The sequence below is a fragment of the Corapipo altera genome, unplaced genomic scaffold (genome assembly GCF_003945725.1).
Source record: "Corapipo altera isolate COAL_440 unplaced genomic scaffold, ASM394572v1 0, whole genome shotgun sequence".
NCBI classification, from domain to species: Eukaryota; Metazoa; Chordata; class Aves; order Passeriformes; family Pipridae; genus Corapipo; species Corapipo altera.
Genome location: NW_020884872.1, coordinates 70,471,073 through 70,488,376, shown reverse-complemented (window position 1 = coordinate 70,488,376; position 17,304 = coordinate 70,471,073). Strand labels below are relative to the sequence as shown.

Below are 17,304 nucleotides of genomic sequence, written 5' to 3'. Positions count from 1 at the left end.
ATTGGGACTTCCTCTATATTTGGAAAAATGAAAGGCGCAGTCCCGTGGACCTTCTGAAAGTAAACTTTACATGGGCGTCATTGGAAAGTTCACTGTTTTGAAGATTGGTCCTGTAGTTTTAATGGTATCGATATGAGTGGAGAGAGGGGCAGGTGGGACAGCTACCCTGCTGAAGGTTACACCAAAGCTTGGCCATGTCCAACTATGCTTTCTTGCAGTATTAGTCATTGTCCTGCTATCCACTGTATCATTACATACTTATTCAGATTAAGAAACACATTTTGCAAGTGGTAGAGTTGGTTGTAGTATCAATTTTTCTGCTTACAGGTTGAAATGGTCTCCCTTATTTCTTCAGTTCTTTTTGATTTTCTGCTTATTTTCCTGACAGAAAAGACTTCTGTTTCAGTATCATATGTAATTTCACTTATAAATTGGAATTTGTGATTCTAATAGAATATAGGGTTTAATTGAAGGAATATGCTATTGAAACAGGTAGAAAAAAAAAAAGTTCCTACATGATTTTTTGTGCTGATTTTGGCTTGGATAGAGTTATTTTTCTTACAGTAGCTGATATGGAACTGTGTTTGGGATTTGGGCTGATAATTGGGTTGATAATTCAGGGATGTTTTCTTTATTGGTGAGCAGCACTTTCACGGAGTCAAAGCCTTTTCTTTCTCTCACACCGTCCTGTCAGTGAGTAGCCTAAAGCTTTTACTTGCTCCACAAAGATGAATTTGAGCAATTGAGCCTATTCTTATCTATATGTCACAGGGAGAACGATTAATTTAATGTATTGAAAGAAAGAGGCACCATAATTTTCTCTCAGTAATAATACACTGACAGTGATGTCACAGATGTGAAACAGAGTGAATTTCTTGTCCTGTTTCTCTGACACTTTTGAGTAAAGAATGTTCTCAATGTAGCACTCGCATACCAGGTTCAGCAGAGCTTGTATTTAGAGTAAGGAGCCAATTTTACCATCATTTTTTTCCCCACCAGTGTTAGCAGGATCCTGGGATTAGCCATTGCTAAGTGCTTTTACAATGAATAGTTCAGTGTTTAGATATAAAAGATGTGTGTTTTGAATGATTTTCTGAGTTTTGGCAAATGCACTCACTAACAAAGTGACACTGATTTACCTACACTAAATAGATTTCTATAGGGGTTGCGTTCCTTTTGTGTACTCTCTTTATGTCATCTAACCATGGTCATGCTATGAAATGCCTTGGCCAAGAGAGATAGAGGCAGCCAAAAACTCAATAGATTTAAAAATAAATATTCTGGCACGAAGGAGAATTTTATTCTTCTGCTTGCAAAGGACATGTGCCTGCCAGTTTTATCAGAGCTACTATAACTCACTGGTTACCAGTGAGTACCAGATCTCTGCCACATTCTTGGTGGCTCCAGCATTGTTAGTGCTCTTAACCTAAAAACCAGGCTCTTAACTACAAAGTAGCTTTACATTATAGGTGATCCTTCCTTTGTTCCTGGAGCATTGAGCAAATGATGAGTGCTACATTTTCTGGGTACTGTTTTTGGGGCAAAATTCACTGTGTTGCAGATAGAAATAATCATTTCAGGCTGTACTGTGTCTTGTTCAGTGGTGTTTCCAGCAGTGTGTCCTTGATTTCTCTCCCTTTGAAGTTGCTGCTGTTAGAATCATGGAGTTAAGTTGATGAGGAAGGCCTTCTGTCTGACTTTATGTAGTCTAAGCCCTGCTCGCAGCTGGACCCGTTCTCCCATTAGGTCATGTTGTTCAGGACCGTTTTGAGTCCTCCAAGGATTGTATAACCTCTCTGGGGAATCTGTACCAGTGCTCCACCTTTGTCATGATGACTTCTTTTTCCTCTTACATTAATTAAAATGTTCCTTATTGAAGCTTGATTTTCTTCTTGCTATTTTTCCTTTGGCTGGGCACCTGTGAGGTGAGTCGGGCTCCGTTTTCTCTTATTATTCCCACTTTTTGGTAGTTGAGAACAGCTGTTATGTCCCCACCATGCTCCAGTCTTTCAGACTGAAACAACCTCAACCCCTCAGCCTATCTTTATATGCCTTATGCTCCAGATCTGTAACCCTCTCAGTGACCTTTCTCTCGATTCTCTCCAGTATCAGCAACCTGAGGCCCCACACTTGGACATGGTTCTCCAGATGCCTCATGCATGCTAAACAGAGGGAAGGATCACTTCCTTGAACTGCTGGCTACTCTCTGGCTAATGCAGCCCAGTACACAGTTAGCCATCGCTGCTGCAAGGATACACTGCTGATTCACATTCAGCTTGTCCTTCACCAGCACTTGTCCCCCAACCAGCTCCACCAGCAAAGCTGGAAATTCTTGAGCAGTTCCTTGGGAGACTACATCCTTCTCCCTTCAGTTTGCACATACAGTCAAACTGGAGGAAGAAAGAAGGGAATTTGCAGGTGGTTCCTTTACGTCACCCCATGTTTTTTTAACCTGATTTTAGTGGTTTGCCTTGAAAGCCCAGCTGGTCTTCAGCACATGCTGCAAAGCCTGAACCTCTTCCCAGCTTCAGAAGGAGGGAGGGAAAACAATTGTAAGGTTGGGGTAAGTATTAAGTGGGGCTACTGTAAGCTGAGACATACAACTCAAAAGAAATATCCCTTTCTCCTCAGGCTGAGGATGGGGGGGCGGCTTGCTAGTTTTCAGTTGGTCCCTATCTGATAGATACAAAAGATGTCTGATGCATAACTTGGGTGCTAATCAGCAACATTAAAAAAAAAAAAAAAAAAGAGGAAAAAGCTGTTAAATCCTGTGCTTTTATTGTCTATAAATTTGATGTTAAAAATACAATAGGGAAAAAAATCCCTGATGTTCGCAATTAGTCTTTCTTATTTATCTATGCATGTAAGGAATGCGTGGTGATAGAGTGTGTGGTAAATAGAAAGGTGGTAGAGTGCTGAAGCTGAATCAAATTTTGGTTAATTTATGAAAATGGAGATGCAATCTTTTGACAGACAAGTTGTTACAAATGTTTTTGAGTAATGTATACAAATTTTTTTAAGCGGAACAAATGTGATTGTTTACAGAGCAGTGTTTGTTGTGGAGTACTTGTAGTACACTTTCAAGATCAGTAGCAGCAGGCAGGTAATGCATTAGTTTTGCTTGACCTTTCTGAATAATAAGATTTTGCATTCTGCCTTCTGTGCTCTTAAATAAGAACTTTCTTGCTAGTTTGCCCTTGCTGAGCCCTCAGCCACACTGGAGATGTGGTGCAAGCAAGCAGCGTGGCATCTGAACTTCCAGCTTCTCGGTCAGAGTGGCTTGAATGGAATAATTAAATATGTTCCTTCTGCCTTCCTAACAGCTGGAATTACACCTGGAAACCTACTTCACGTTCTTTACAGAGCTTGGTAGGAAAGTACAACTGTGAATAAAACCACACTGAGCTTTATGTTGGTCACAGTAACTGATGTAACCAGGCTTCTCTAGTTCAGAGCCCAGTCTGAATTTTAACACAGTTTTCATCCTACCACTGCTTTTTAAAACAAATTAGCACTGTTTTTTCCTTCTTGAGGTCTGTAGTCACAGTCATAATTTGAACTGCATTTTGAAAATGTACATCAAATTATGGAAGGTTAAAGCAAATGAGCAGAAAATCTGATAATGCTTTACATTTGCTTCAGTTTTTTACTGATGGATTGCCTATGTATATCTGCAGTAATATTTCAGAAAGTTTGACAGCATTGCAAAACTGATGGTGGTTTAAACTGAAATGTGCAAACCTAGCAATCTAAAATTGGGGTTCTAAATTCATATTTAGGTATTCGGTTAGGAACTGACACATTTACCTGCTGTTGAATTCAGTAGAATTCAGAAAATGATGTGGAAAGACAGTTTACCCTTGGCTACACTTGAAGTTAAACTGAGTTCAGCTGTAACTGCTTTATCAGCAGTGGGTAAATTTGCTGGAGTAGACAAAGCTTCTGAGTTTCTGGGTTTTTGCTCAATTGGAAGGAAATTTATGAACTTTTTTTCATGTTTGAGTTTTATAACTAAATCTATTTTTTTCTGTCTCCCAGATGTTTTTTAGAAGCCAGAAAAGATTTAGCAGTGTTAGCAAAAAAAACAATGATCATTTTGGAAACATTTCATTATCCCCTTTCTGTGTCAAGATTTTGGGCTGTACAGAAATAAACTGTTTTGAGGCCCCACACATCCACCGTCCAGCTGTTGCAGATTTTATGATGAACTGCAGTTCATATTTTTGGATAGAGAGGGACCTAGGAAGTTGCTGGCTGGGCTCTGCAAGGTGAACGTGCTCAGAAAGGATCGGCCAGATCCCTTTGCTGCTCCCTTCCTCCAGAAAGAGGAGAATAACAAGAGCTAATGGTGCATGTCACACCTTCACTGCTGTCTTCTGTTTACATTAACAGCGCAGTGCCCAAGAGTGCTCAGTGGTACAGCAGAGCAGAGCATGTATGGTGCCCCTACTAGCATCTGGGGCAAAAGAAATAGTGCAGAGGGCTGTCCCCATGCCTCGTGTTTGGGGCTGACCCTGGAGTAATGTCTCAGTATGTAAGACACGGGCTGAGCTGTGGCAGCATGGACTTGGTTTGACATATAATTTTTTCTTCCATTTGTTTGCACTTGTTTGGGAGGAATCAGTTTTTGTCTTGGCTATACTTGTCTCCAAGAAAACTTCTTTACTGCTTTCCTTCTTGCCATTCTCATTTACTCTATGGTGCCTTGGGGTGATAAGTGATAATTTTCTCTCCTTTAGGCTTTTAATTCAAGCTTTTCTTGTACTGCCTGGGTGTTGTTCATGGCTGTGGCATTTGATATATGTGGATTGGGCTGAGGTCTTGCCATGCTCGATTTACCAGCTCTTACTACTTAAACAACCAGGATGCCCTTATCTAATACTATCTCTCTTCACAGTGACTTTCCCTGAGGTTCTGCTGTTTATTTTTCTTTCAAGTCCTTAAACTGAAGAACATTGTGCATCAGAAAGTATGAGCTATTCCTCTACCTTTAACCAGGTGTACTTATCTGGAATTAATATAAAATGAGACATTTGCTCAAGTTACTGTGGTTATCAATCAGCCTCCTGGTTACCATTGCTAAGACAATCAGAGACTTCTGTCTTTTGATAAAGAACTGATTAATAGGATTGCTTATATCAGACTATGCTGTCTTATCCAATGGAGTATTTGAAAGCAAATAGAAATGTAAAAATAAAGAAGTCTTGAAAAACAGATTTATACCTTGTGGAGACTTGATTGATGTTAATAATTGATGTTAATAATTAAAACAATTTTCCAGGTTTGATAATGAGTCTGTACTGTGATTTGGGTGCTTTCTAGTTGATTCTGGTGAGTCAGGACTTGGGCTGAATCCATCTTAGTGCTCCTCCTCTGGCTGTGTCCCAACCTCACTTATCACAGGCTCAGTTTTCAGGAACTCAGGAGCTCAGCGAGCAGCCATGAGCATATGTGGCCATACCTGATGCATTTGGTGTGCACGATATCCTACATGTGACATGGTTATTAGAACTAAAGGGGAAATACTGACCCAAGGAAAAAAAGTAAAAAAAGAAATGTCTCCTCATAGGCCCAGGGAAAGCAAGACTTCTCCACTGGACTTGTTATCACCCCATTATTTAGGAAAATAAAATGTTAATTTGGGTAGGGGAAGTAACCTTTCTGTGTCACCTGACTTGCCGTTTAAAAAAACTTGTCAACATGAAGTAAATTTGATCTTGAAATATTATTTGGAACTGAAAATGAAAATATTTGATTTAGAAGATTTTGAAGCTAAATGTGACAAATGTTTGTCTGCTTTCTTCGTAATAGTTTTTATAAAATCAATTTGATAAACCAGCATAAATTCATTAATAATTTGGATAAACTAAAATCTGCTTTATTGTTGAATAAAAAATAGAAAAATTTGCTTTGACCTTATGAAACCATAAGCTATTCTGTCTTCAGTTTTTATAACAATATTTATATGGGTGTAAAATAGGTAATCATGTAAATAATGATGTCATTAAAATTTATTGACTATAGAGACATTAAAAGCACTGAAAGACGGAAATTCTAGAAATGGTACAGAACCACACTGTACAAGAGTTTCTGTTATCTTCAGATCATTTCAGTTTTTCTTTTGAATCAGAACTGCCTTCCTGTCACTTTCCAGTGTGTAAAAATTTTACGTTTACTCTATCATCTCTTCTCTGCCTATGTCTTAATCGCTTGTCAGGCAGAAAGTTGTCTCTCTGAAGTACTGTCCTCTTCATGACATAGACCAACATTTCCATAGAATCTGCCAATGATGAGATTATGCTGTAATTTCCCCAAACAGCTGTGTCTGCTTCATTATGAATAGAAGCTGTCAGGGACTGTATCCAAATCTTAGTTCTCACCCTTCCAAATCACATTAACAAAATTATCACGTGCCTGGGTGAGCACTTTTCCACCACTTCTAATTAATTCCAATTGTATGTTACCCACTCCAAGAGGTTTATTGGCTTTTTTTTTTAACATCCTAGTATCAGCTTTCAACTTCTGTCACCATTAGAAGTAATTCTTTGTAATGATTTGGGCTTCTCAAGAAGATATTCCCACTTCCTTTTCATCCAGCACTGTATTTGTTTCTTTTGTGGGGCTCAGTTCTTGGCGGTGTGCAGCCCTGGCATTAAATGTGGTGGTATCTTGTCTCCCAGAGCAGACCTCAGCGAGGCTTTGGCTGGTTTGCCAGTTCTCAGTGGCATTTCTTGGGATGACTGTACATATCAGGAGGTGTCTGTTCATGCCAATTTTCTGTAGTAACTGTAAAATCTCCATCTGTTTCCCACTTTGTACAGATACATCCCTCATGTACTTTCATCCATCTTCCTACATCACTGCACTGGTCAGACAATGGGATCATCTTTCCTGTAGGCCAAGATTTCTTTTTTTCCTTGGGGTCTGTTTCTGCAGGAGTTTATCTGTGGGTGCTGTAATGCAGTCAAAGTCTGTGCTGCTTGTGCAGAGGTCAACAGATCTGAAGTTCGTGCTCAGCCCTTGTCCAGGATGCTTCAGGAGTTTGAGAACTTAGAGCTCATATCCAGGATAGCGTCTGAGGGAAATGACTGGAGGCTTCTCACTTTGTGATATAAACCAAGGTGTGATCAAGCAGTTGTAGCTACCTTCTGGGAGGATAAACACTCCATCACGCCTCATGACTCCTCTCTGAGTCATGACAAAGTGGGCTGGTGTGCAGGTCCCTACATGTATCATAGAATGGTTTGAGTTGAAAGGGGCCATAAAGATAATCTAGTTCCAACCCCTTGCCATGGGCAGGGACAGTGTGGTGGGTTGACCTTGGCTGGATGCCAGGTGCTCACCCAGCTGCTCTATCATTCCCCTTCCCAGCCAGTCAAGGGAGAGAGTAAGATGGAAAACAACCTCTCCCAGCTCTTAACTCATTAATCCTTTGCTGTTTTTTTTTCTCTCCTCTGTCCGATTGCAGAAGGGAGTGAGAGAGTGGCTTTAGTGGGTACCTGGCATCCAGCCAGGGTCAGTCTGCTACAGACACCTTTCAAAACCAGGTTACTCGAAGCCCCATCCAACTTGGCATTGAACAAATCCACACCTTCCCTGGGCATCCTGTTCCAGTGTCTCACCACCTTCACAGTAAAGAATTTCTTCCTAATATCTTACCTAAATCTCTCTTATTTTAGTTTAAAACTATTCCTTGTCCTATCTCTGCCCATATAAAAAGTCATTCTCCCTCTTTTTCTATAAGCTCCCTTCAAGTACTGAAAAGCCGCAATGAGATGTACCTGGAAACCTCTCTTCTTGAGGCTGAACATTCTGCCTATGTGATGCTCTTTCTTGGGGAGTGCAACGCACTACCCCACTGGGTTGAGAGCATTTACCTTGCAGGAGTGGGCAGTCAATCGGGGATGCTGGCCCATGGCTGACCTTTTGCAGGCCCGAGCCATTTACAAACCTGTTGCTTTTTCTTTTTCTTTTTTTTATGGTAGTAGCAAGAGGCATCAGTTCAATGGCGGATGGTTAATAAAGTGTTCAGGTGCTTCTCATACCTGTTGTACTGAAAGAACAATCAGCCTAAGCCATGCACAGTATTACCAGAACCCCCTGATGTTTTCAGTGTGTCTTGCTGTAAATATTCTGGTTTTAGACTCTCAGTACCAGGATGGGTAAGCAGCTATAACAGCTTGCATTAGAAAACATTTATACAGGAGCCAAACTTCTGGATGCGTTTCAGGTTTTATTTCTTTATTTCCAGTTTTATTTGTCCATGTGTTTTGATAATTCCTTTGTATATCTCATAATTATTGCTGTTCTACTTTTGTGCCAGATTGAAAACAAACCAGGCAACCAATAGCATGGAGTGCTTCACCATTTTTCTTTTTTTCAGTGCCTGCTGAGGATAAAAATGTTTCTTTACTGCTTGTTTAACCAAAAAATCGCTTCTGTTACTATTTTAGAAGCAGGCTGCTGCTTTCTTTTTCAGACGGCTATATTTTACAAACTTGAGCTCTGCTGATCCAGTCCCTGCAGTGTGTCATGGCACAGAAGTCATCCAACTCAGCTTCTCCTTCTCCCAGATGTCTCCAGAGGGTAGGGTAGGACCTGCTGGCCAAATGCATCTTAGAGGGTAGTGGAGGATCTGCAATATCAGATGGGAAGAAATTCTTGCAGACTTCTTTCCTAGATCATCATTAAATGGGCTCAGGTTTAAAATAGAGGCTCTTAAAAGATAGACATCTTAGAAGGAAACTAATACAGCTGAAGTTAAACAGAAGTATTTAGTTCTTTTTCTGTCTCCTTGAACTTTTCTTCTCCCTGTAGAATTCATAGGTAACCATAGCATCATAATTTTATTCTACTGTCTAGCATGTTCGCCTAATTTTGTAAGAGGGTTTTGGGTTTGGTGGGTTTTTTTCACGAATATACTTTTACATCCTGCCAAGATGCTGTGACATGGAGAGCTATGACTTCATTTTCTACTCTGAGTGATTCAGAGGGAATAATTTTACACTATACAGTATCAAGAATTTTTTATCCATATAAATGTTTACACATACCAAGTCCAGTCTGTAAGACTTGTAGACGTGTTTCTTGTCCAGAGTTCCCAGTGAGGTGCTGCTGAGTGATTAGTACTGTCATTGTTGGGATTGAGTCTCCTCTTACCCCCTTCTCTTATGCTGAGGAGGACATCTGAAGAGTTAGGAGGTTCACATCCCTCTCATTTCGGAGTGTTCATGCACAGCAGGGAGTGACTTCAGATGTATGTATGTCAGCGAACATCAGTCAAGAGAGGTGAGTAATAAAACATAGAAGAAGAGCCAACAGAACCCAGACACAGCTGAGTCTTTTCATCTCACTGATTCCAAAGAGCATAGCAAAGTTGAGCCTGGACAGTGCCATTTAAAATAAACTATCCTGCAGAAAATCCAAGCCAAAGCATCTTAAATAGCATCTATTTACAGAAGAATGATCAGATCCAAGGTCCTAAATGTAACACAAAAACATATATCTTACTTCCAAATGTGCCTATGACAATATGTAAGTCTTTAACACATTGATTGAACAAAACTCCAAAGTTTGTATTCCTTAAGAGGGAAAGTGAATTAATAAGGTATTAATTGACATAGAAGCTTGATTTTATTTTTATATTAATTTAGCAGGAGTTTTGTGCTATGAGTATGTTATATTCCAGACTGGATTCTTGTATTATTTACAATCTTAGAATCATTATTTTGTGTAGCCATTGTAATGGCAGCTGTAAAACAGATTGCAAGTTAAGAAGGCAATATTCTGAAAAAAAAAAAAAGAAAATATTTTTGGATAATTGTATGGATATTAGTTGTCAGAATGTAATGGGTTCTTCAAGTCTGTGACATCCTTAATCTGAGACTGGATGTCATAAGAAGAGATGAAATTGGAGGGTTGGGTGCACTGAGTCCATCCTGAAAGCTGTTAGCATGACACACGTTTCCAGAATGCCCATTCTGTCTCACTGGCTCTGGAGGAAACACAGCAGCAATGTTAACTGCCTGAGATTAATCTCTGCCTGGACAGTACTTTATTATCCTTTCTCTTAAATTCTGTGTCTCTGGCCAGCACTGGCAGCTTTAAGAGGTTAATCTCAACTGGCTTTAAGAGGTTAGTCTCAGGTTGTGCAGTGCCCTGTATTTGAGAGGGGACAGATCTTTCCTGACCCTCACATTGATAAATTTATATCAGCAACATTAAGCCAAATTACTTGGTCTGGTCTCTGAAGCATACCAGCATGGTCTATTTTACACACTGTGTGTGAAGATGCCTTCAATGAATACAAGTACTTCCAAGATTTTTTTTCAAAACTGCCTTCATTTTCATTGCTACTAATCATAATGGGGGCAGTGTAAACAAGAAAAACCAGAGGTGCTAAGATTATGAACAAGGTGCCTCTTAGCACCTTGTTCATAATCTTAAATACCATGAATCCCTGTAAGAGATTTAAAGAAGAAAATAAGTAGAAAATTAATGTATTGCTCCAGTTGTACATTTGAAATGCATCAGCCTGATATGGTACTTAGGGTTTAATGTACAGCACAATCATCATTTACTAATTTATCTATATATATTGCCGTACCACCCAGGGTTCAGTGTGTCTGGGAGCACAAGGCAGGTAAAGAGCAAGTGGCGAGATGGAGAAGACATGAATGAAGGAGTGAAGTTGAGCAACCTGGGACAAAAAAGGAGGTGGGTGGGGGATAGCATTTTAGCTATTTGTCTTTGTTCCTCACCATCCAACTCTGTTTTAACTGGCAATAAATTAAATTAATTTTCCCCAAGTGAAGTCTGTTTTGGCTACGACAGTACTCAGTTAGTCATCTTCCTGTCTTTATCTCAACTCATAAACTTTTTCATCTTGTTTTCCCCATTGTGTCCTGTTAAGAAAGGAGAATGAGAGAACAGGTGGGCATCTGACAGCCAACCATGGTCAGCTCACCTCAATCTGTTAAAGTTATTGGCCATCAGGTGACACCGTTGGTGAAAGAGTACAAGGTAGTGCAAGAAAAATGAAGATGAATTTCCTCCATCTTTTTCTCTATTCCCCAAAGTTTTCCTCACTGCACTTTCTATTAAATTCATAGAATCATAGAATGAGTTTGGGTTAGAAGGGGCCTTAAATATCTTTAATATCTCTTGCCATAGACAGGGACAATTTTCACTAGACCAGGTTGCTCAAAGCCCCATCCAACCTGGCCTTGAACATTTCCGGAGATGGAGCATCCACAATTTCTCTGGGTAACCTGTTCCGGTGTCTCACCACACTCATACTAAAGAGTTTTTTCCCTATATCTAGTCTAAACCTACCTACTTTCAGTTAAAAAATATTACCCCTTGTCCTATCACTTCAGGCTGTGGTAAAAATTCTACATCCATCTTTCTTATAAGCCTCCTTTAGGTACTTTAGGCCACAATAGGGCCTCCCTGGAGCTGTCTTCTTCAGTCTGAACAACCCCAACTCTCTCCATAGGAGATGTGCTCCAGCCCTGTGGTTGTTTTCGTGGCTCTCACTTTTGGTATCAGAGTGTGTTGCCATTTGCCAGCTGAGGGAGAAACATGAGCTAACTGAACTCAGCTCCTTCTGAAACACATCAATGCCCCTTCCTAGGTAACCAAAGAGATAACAACAGACATTCTTTGCCCAGTGAAAAGCATTTATAGTTTAGCATTCAAGTTGAGTATGTAAATTCTGGTATTGTCATTTTTTATGGAAAAAAAGAAACAATGAGAAAGGACCCAAAATCTCTATAATGCATATATTTAATTTAATAAGTATTCAATTCTTTCTTCTCTGGGAATAAGACCAAATTGAGAAGTAGTTTAAAAGTCTTGCTTTACAATGTTTTGTGGAAAAGACCTATAATTACACAATTGTGTGGTTTTGAAGTGAAATTCTTAATACTGTGTTCTGTTTCATAAATTAATCTATTTAGTTATTGTTTGCTGAAGAGCTGAAACTGTGCCAGGAGCCTGAATCCAGACTCCACAAACATGTGTGCATACTATAAAGAAACTGGATTGAACTCAGAGCCAGATGTGAGCTGAACTGAATGCAAAGGCTAGGAGGACCTGCTCATAGCAGATGTTAGAAATGGGGGCTCAGACTTGCACCCAGATGCTATAGACAGAGCAGTGGACTTAATCAGCACTTCCAGTTAGTGCCCCTGTGAGCCCCTGGTTAGAAACCCAGCTCAGCTGTGCTTTGAATTCCACCTTCTGGGAACTGTGGGGCACGTTCCAATTTCCAGTGTCCACATTTATTTATGATGAAGGGTATGAACATGCAGGGTACAAGAAATATCTCAGAGAGTGAATTTAGGCATGGAATAGACAGAAATCTCACCTTTATCTTGTTGGAGATGATAGAGTACAAAATCTGGGCTCCCAAAGCCCTCCCTTGTGGGAGGGAGCCAAAAGGACTGTGTTAGGACTGGTGTAAAATCCTCTGTATTTGAAAATACATACATACATCTGTCCCAGAAAAAAACCCATTTTTTCTTTGCAGGCCTCCCACCATAGTTTTTACTTTCTTGGAATCTATAGATCTGGCTGAGAAATGTCAAAGGGGATGGGGTGTCAGCACAATTATGACAGTGACTTCTACAAGGCAAGGAGATAAACCCGTAAACTTCTCCTAATGGACCTGGAATTTTATTATTTATGGCTAATATATGCAGTGGGGCTTTAAATGCTTCCCCAGCCACTCTTGGTGCAATAAAGACATTGTTGAAGCAATATGAAAATGTTTAGAAACTCAAGGTTGGGTCCCACCCTCACTGGGCTATCTATGCCTATTTCCACTTGTAAATCTATGTATCTTAAAAACAGTAGCAACCACTCTTCTAACCAGGACAGTTTTTGCTGTGTAACTTCTCAAGTCAGAGATCTGTGCTACACTAAGAGTCTTTGCTGGGAGCAAAGACGTGATTGAAACAGCATCTAAAGTGTTTGAAGATACTTTGTCCTGGGGATGTACCTGGGAGTGCTGTTGATTTTAACTTAGATTTAGTTAGCATGATTCCTGACATCAGTGTAATGTTGTCTCTTTGTTGTTTTTTTTTTGTTTTATTTGTGGTTTGTTGTTTTTTTTTTCCTCATAGGTTGACTGGATTAACTGGCTGTCATTCAGAAGGATCTTGGCAGATCTATTTTGCATTCGCTGAACCTCTTTACTGCACATCATAAGGATTTCCTAGGTCCAGAAGCTGCACAAAAGACAACTGAGCAGCACAAAAATGTGACTCTGACAAGAGACTTCAAGCCTTCTGGCAATGAATTTTCTACCGATCAGTTTCTAGTTTAAATGCATAACTGAAGCATGCATATTAGTTAACCTGATAGAGAAAAAAGAACTTTCTTATTAATTAGGACTGCCAAAAAACAGCAATCACCTGAAGGTTCAAAATGAGTGGTCCATTAATTCCAAACAAGTCATGTTATGCCCAGCTTCAGGACAACCATAGTGAAATAAGAAATAATAATGAAAGCTTAGTGAGTGTGGGGGATACTAATGCCAACCAAATTGTATCGAAAGTTAGAATTATTGATGAGGATGTTAAGAAACACGATTTGACAGATGAAAGTGGGAATATATATTCTGGAGGAACAGAGAAAGTTACTCATCTCCATACAGAGCAGAATAAACTTCTAACCTTCAAAGACTCACGGACCTGTCACACCAGTGTACAGGAAAGTAAACTTCCCTCCACCACAAGCAAGGAAATGGGAAAAGACTGTAGGACCAGCGAAGTTAAGGATATATCAAGGCAGATCAGGATTAGCCGAGGACAAAGTCTGTCCAATTTAAAAAGTAGCACAAATGATGCCAACCTGGAGGTTATTTCTAAAGGTGATGTTGACCTAGCCCAGAACTTTTCTAAGGGAAAAATGCCCAGGACTGTGGAGGTGGAGAGAATAAAAAGGCTCTCCTTGGGAAGACCAAGTAAATTCTCTCCTCAGCCTGAAACATTTACAAAAGATTGCATTGGCCGTGTGTCGTGTAAACGTCTGCTTTCTGCATCATTGGACTCCATTGACACATCTCACCATTTGATAGGAAATACAGAGAAATCACAGAAAACATCCACGGATCATTTTCTTGGGATGATGTTTCATCCACTTGACAATACCTCAGAGAAAAATACTGTATTTTATTCCAAACCATCTACCTCAGGGAACAAGAAAATAAATAAACTAGAAAATGTACCAAATGTTAACGTTGAAAGCACACTGCATACTTCTCATTCTCAACCTTCAGCTGTTAAGCTCAATGAGATTGTTTGTAAATCAGAAGCACAATTAGGTCAGGCTGATAAAAGTAAAAAACTGGAGCTTAAAACTGCACCATCTTTACAATATAAAAATACATGTCCACAAAAGATAGAGAAAATTATGCTGGTAGAGTTCCTGGGGTGTCAAAGAGATGAAAATACTGCAGTGCAGGAACTGAAAAGCTCTGGGTCTGACACATCAAAATTTCAAGCATCCCATTTTGAAGACACCCGTAATAAAGTAGAGGACCCATTGTCAAGCCAGGTGGTAACTTATGCTGATGACAAATTGCAAAGTGGTAATGTGACCATCAGTGGGAAAGGGAGAGGAAGCAATGACAGTGACAACAGGGCAACTAGCCAGGTTGGTGAGGAATATTTTACTGATGGAGAAGTGGAAACAGTATTTCCACTTACCTGTGGTAGTAAATCCAGCGTCAAAGTGACACCTAGAAAAAATGAAAATTTGCACGAAGTTGACACAGTTTGCGCTGAAACAGTTGGTGAACAAATATCTCTTATACATAATATTAATCCACCTGACAGCAAAGCCTTGAAAGTTAATGAGAATAAACTGATGCTAGTCAAAGAAAGCACTGAGGATGCTGTTGTGCCTGCTTCTGATCTCTCTGATCATCACAGAGTGTGCAGTGCAGAGACAGTGTCAAACCAACAACCTGACAGCCACAACAGTGATGTGGAAACCTCAAGTGCTTCGGTTTCAAGTAAAAAAGCAGCTAATGCACAGAAACATCCTCCAGAGGAAGCACCAGAGAGCTGTAATGCTTCAACAAAGGCTGATGTCTTTTTATGTGTCCCAAATCCCGTGCGCCCAGTGGCAACGCTGGATGTTAATGGTCAGCCCACGCTATCAAACAGTAATCTGAAGGACCTTTATGCCCTTCATGATGACAAACTGTCAGTCCTACCTCCCATTGACAGCACACAGTTGTTAAATATATCCCCTAAAGTGCCTATCAAGACTGCTTGCAGCAGCGCCATCCCAAAACCTATCTTAGTCCACCCCAAGGGCTCGCCCACAGAGAAGGTGGGTGTAGATAGTGACTGCAGTGAAAAGCTGGAAGAAAATGTCGAGATGAAACCTGCCATACCCCGGCCCAAACCCGTGAGACCTAAAATCATCACATACATTAGGAGAAACCCTCGTTCGATAGAGCAGCTCGACCCCTTGTTTGCACCGGCAGGGCTGCCCTTCAGTAGCCCAGCATGCAGCATGCCCATCTCGACGGAACAGAAGGCATCCAACGGAGGGGAGGCAAAGCCCACCAGCATCCTGTATGACAAATTTAAACCTGACCTCCAGAAGCCAAGACTCTTTGGTTCCGGACTAGTGGTGTCAGGAATTAGGCCCCCGGGTCATCACTTTGGTCCAATGAGCGAGAAGTTTCTGCAGGAGGTAAGTTTCTGCAGCTTTGACAGCTACTTTTGTATTCCAGGTGGTAATCATTTGTTTATTTGTTGCTGCCAGAAGTTGATTCTTAAACATCAAATAAGAAATAAATCCTAAATCAGGACAATGTGTGATCATTAGAAACAAACTTTACTGTTTCTGGCACAGACCCTGTTGCAGTGTCTTAGCTGCGACTGGAAGTTGTCACTGTGTTCCTCCACTATTTTCCAGCAAATTGGTCACCTGCTAGTATTATAAATAAGGATGTTTAGAAAGGAAAAGACATGCTGAATTGGATAAATGGAATTTATTTTTTTTCCCTAAAGAATAGCTTTGGGAAATGGTTGTAATTTACCCACAGAGACTTTTCCTTGTTAGGGGGAAGGTTGGCAGGTTTTTGTAGACAGAGCACTAGGAGTCTAAACTAATTCCCTTCTGTTTAGCTGTACTGAAACCCAGGGACTATGAGAGCTCTTGTTAGATTCTGTATATCGTACAGAAAAAGATGTACTTTTCACTCATTTGAATGGTGTCTCTTACATTGACCTGCACCTCGAATAAGATTTCTCCTTTCCCTGGAAAGCCATCTTGAGCAGACAAAAGGTGATGAAAATCCCTCTGGCTCCTGAAACCTCATCATGTTTCTGCCTTGCTAAGTTGGGCAGGAGTTTTGGTTTCCTGAAATCCCTTCTGGGGGGTGAGCACAGTGGAGGAAGGATGAACTTGCATCATAGGTGGAGAAAGGACAGGGAAGAGGAAGCTACATTAAGGTCTGGCATGTGCCCTTGCATCTACTGCTTGGGACCTGTGATAGCTCAACAAGCAGGCTTTTCATATAAACACTGAAGATAACACAAGTGGTTTTAATTTGAACAAGTCTTTAAAAAAAAGGTGTTTTTTTTTTTGTTCTGTAACTCATGTGTTATTAAGGCTATTTTATTGCCTGCCTCATTCTACATAACACTATTGATCCAAAGAATAACAAGGAATAACAAATTTGGTGACGGTGTTGACAACCAAAATTTGGCAAATACCCAAATAAGGATACTTTGTGTGACTGTCGATTGACCCTTATGGCATGCTAACAGGCAATCTACTGAAGTGATCAAGGATTATAGTTATTTTCCCAAACACAGAAAGGACAGTGCCCACCATCATTTTTACCTCTAACTTCCATTTTCAGCTCTGTCCCTTATATTTTGTGTCCAGAGGAGGAATTACTAAGGTCATTGGCCGTTATCAGTATATCTTCACAATCACCTTGTGAGGTGAGGGAAAATTACTAAGTTATTATTGTTTAATGCCTGTCAATGGAAAATAAAGCCAAAATAACCCAGACTGTGCAACTGTTTTGCTCATTATAGGGTGACATGACCCTCTAAAGACCACAGGTGTCTATGACAGTTGGGGTTCAGATAATCAGGCAGGATCAGCAGACACATCTGTAAGCAAAGGACAGATTTCTGTGCACAGCTGAGGAATGTTTTTAGCTGGAGAAAGACTCAGGTTGTGGCAAGTTTGCAGCGTGGCTTTCTCTAGACTAGGGTTAGAAGTATGACACTTATGGGCTGGAGAAGATCCAAAGCCATCTTCCCC

General features: G+C 40.3%; 1 protein-coding gene across 7 annotated transcripts in view; it reads left to right on the top strand.

The window, feature by feature from the left end:
• Positions 1-17,304, top strand: part of MTUS2 (microtubule associated scaffold protein 2) — a 248,111-nt gene that overhangs the window by 65,451 nt on the left and 165,356 nt on the right. For 3 of the 7 annotated variants that reach the window (XM_027651676.1, XM_027651659.1, XM_027651651.1), the window contains exon 2: positions 13,128-15,714. In XM_027651676.1, coding sequence (XP_027507477.1) covers positions 13,432-15,714 — 2,283 coding nt within the window. In that variant the 5' untranslated portion in view covers positions 13,128-13,431. Of the gene's footprint in view, positions 1-9,912; positions 10,310-10,613; positions 10,717-10,933; positions 11,023-13,127; positions 15,715-17,304 lie in introns of those variants that run through there. The other 4 variants (XM_027651685.1, XM_027651637.1, XM_027651645.1 and 1 more) reach the window with 3 other exon arrangements.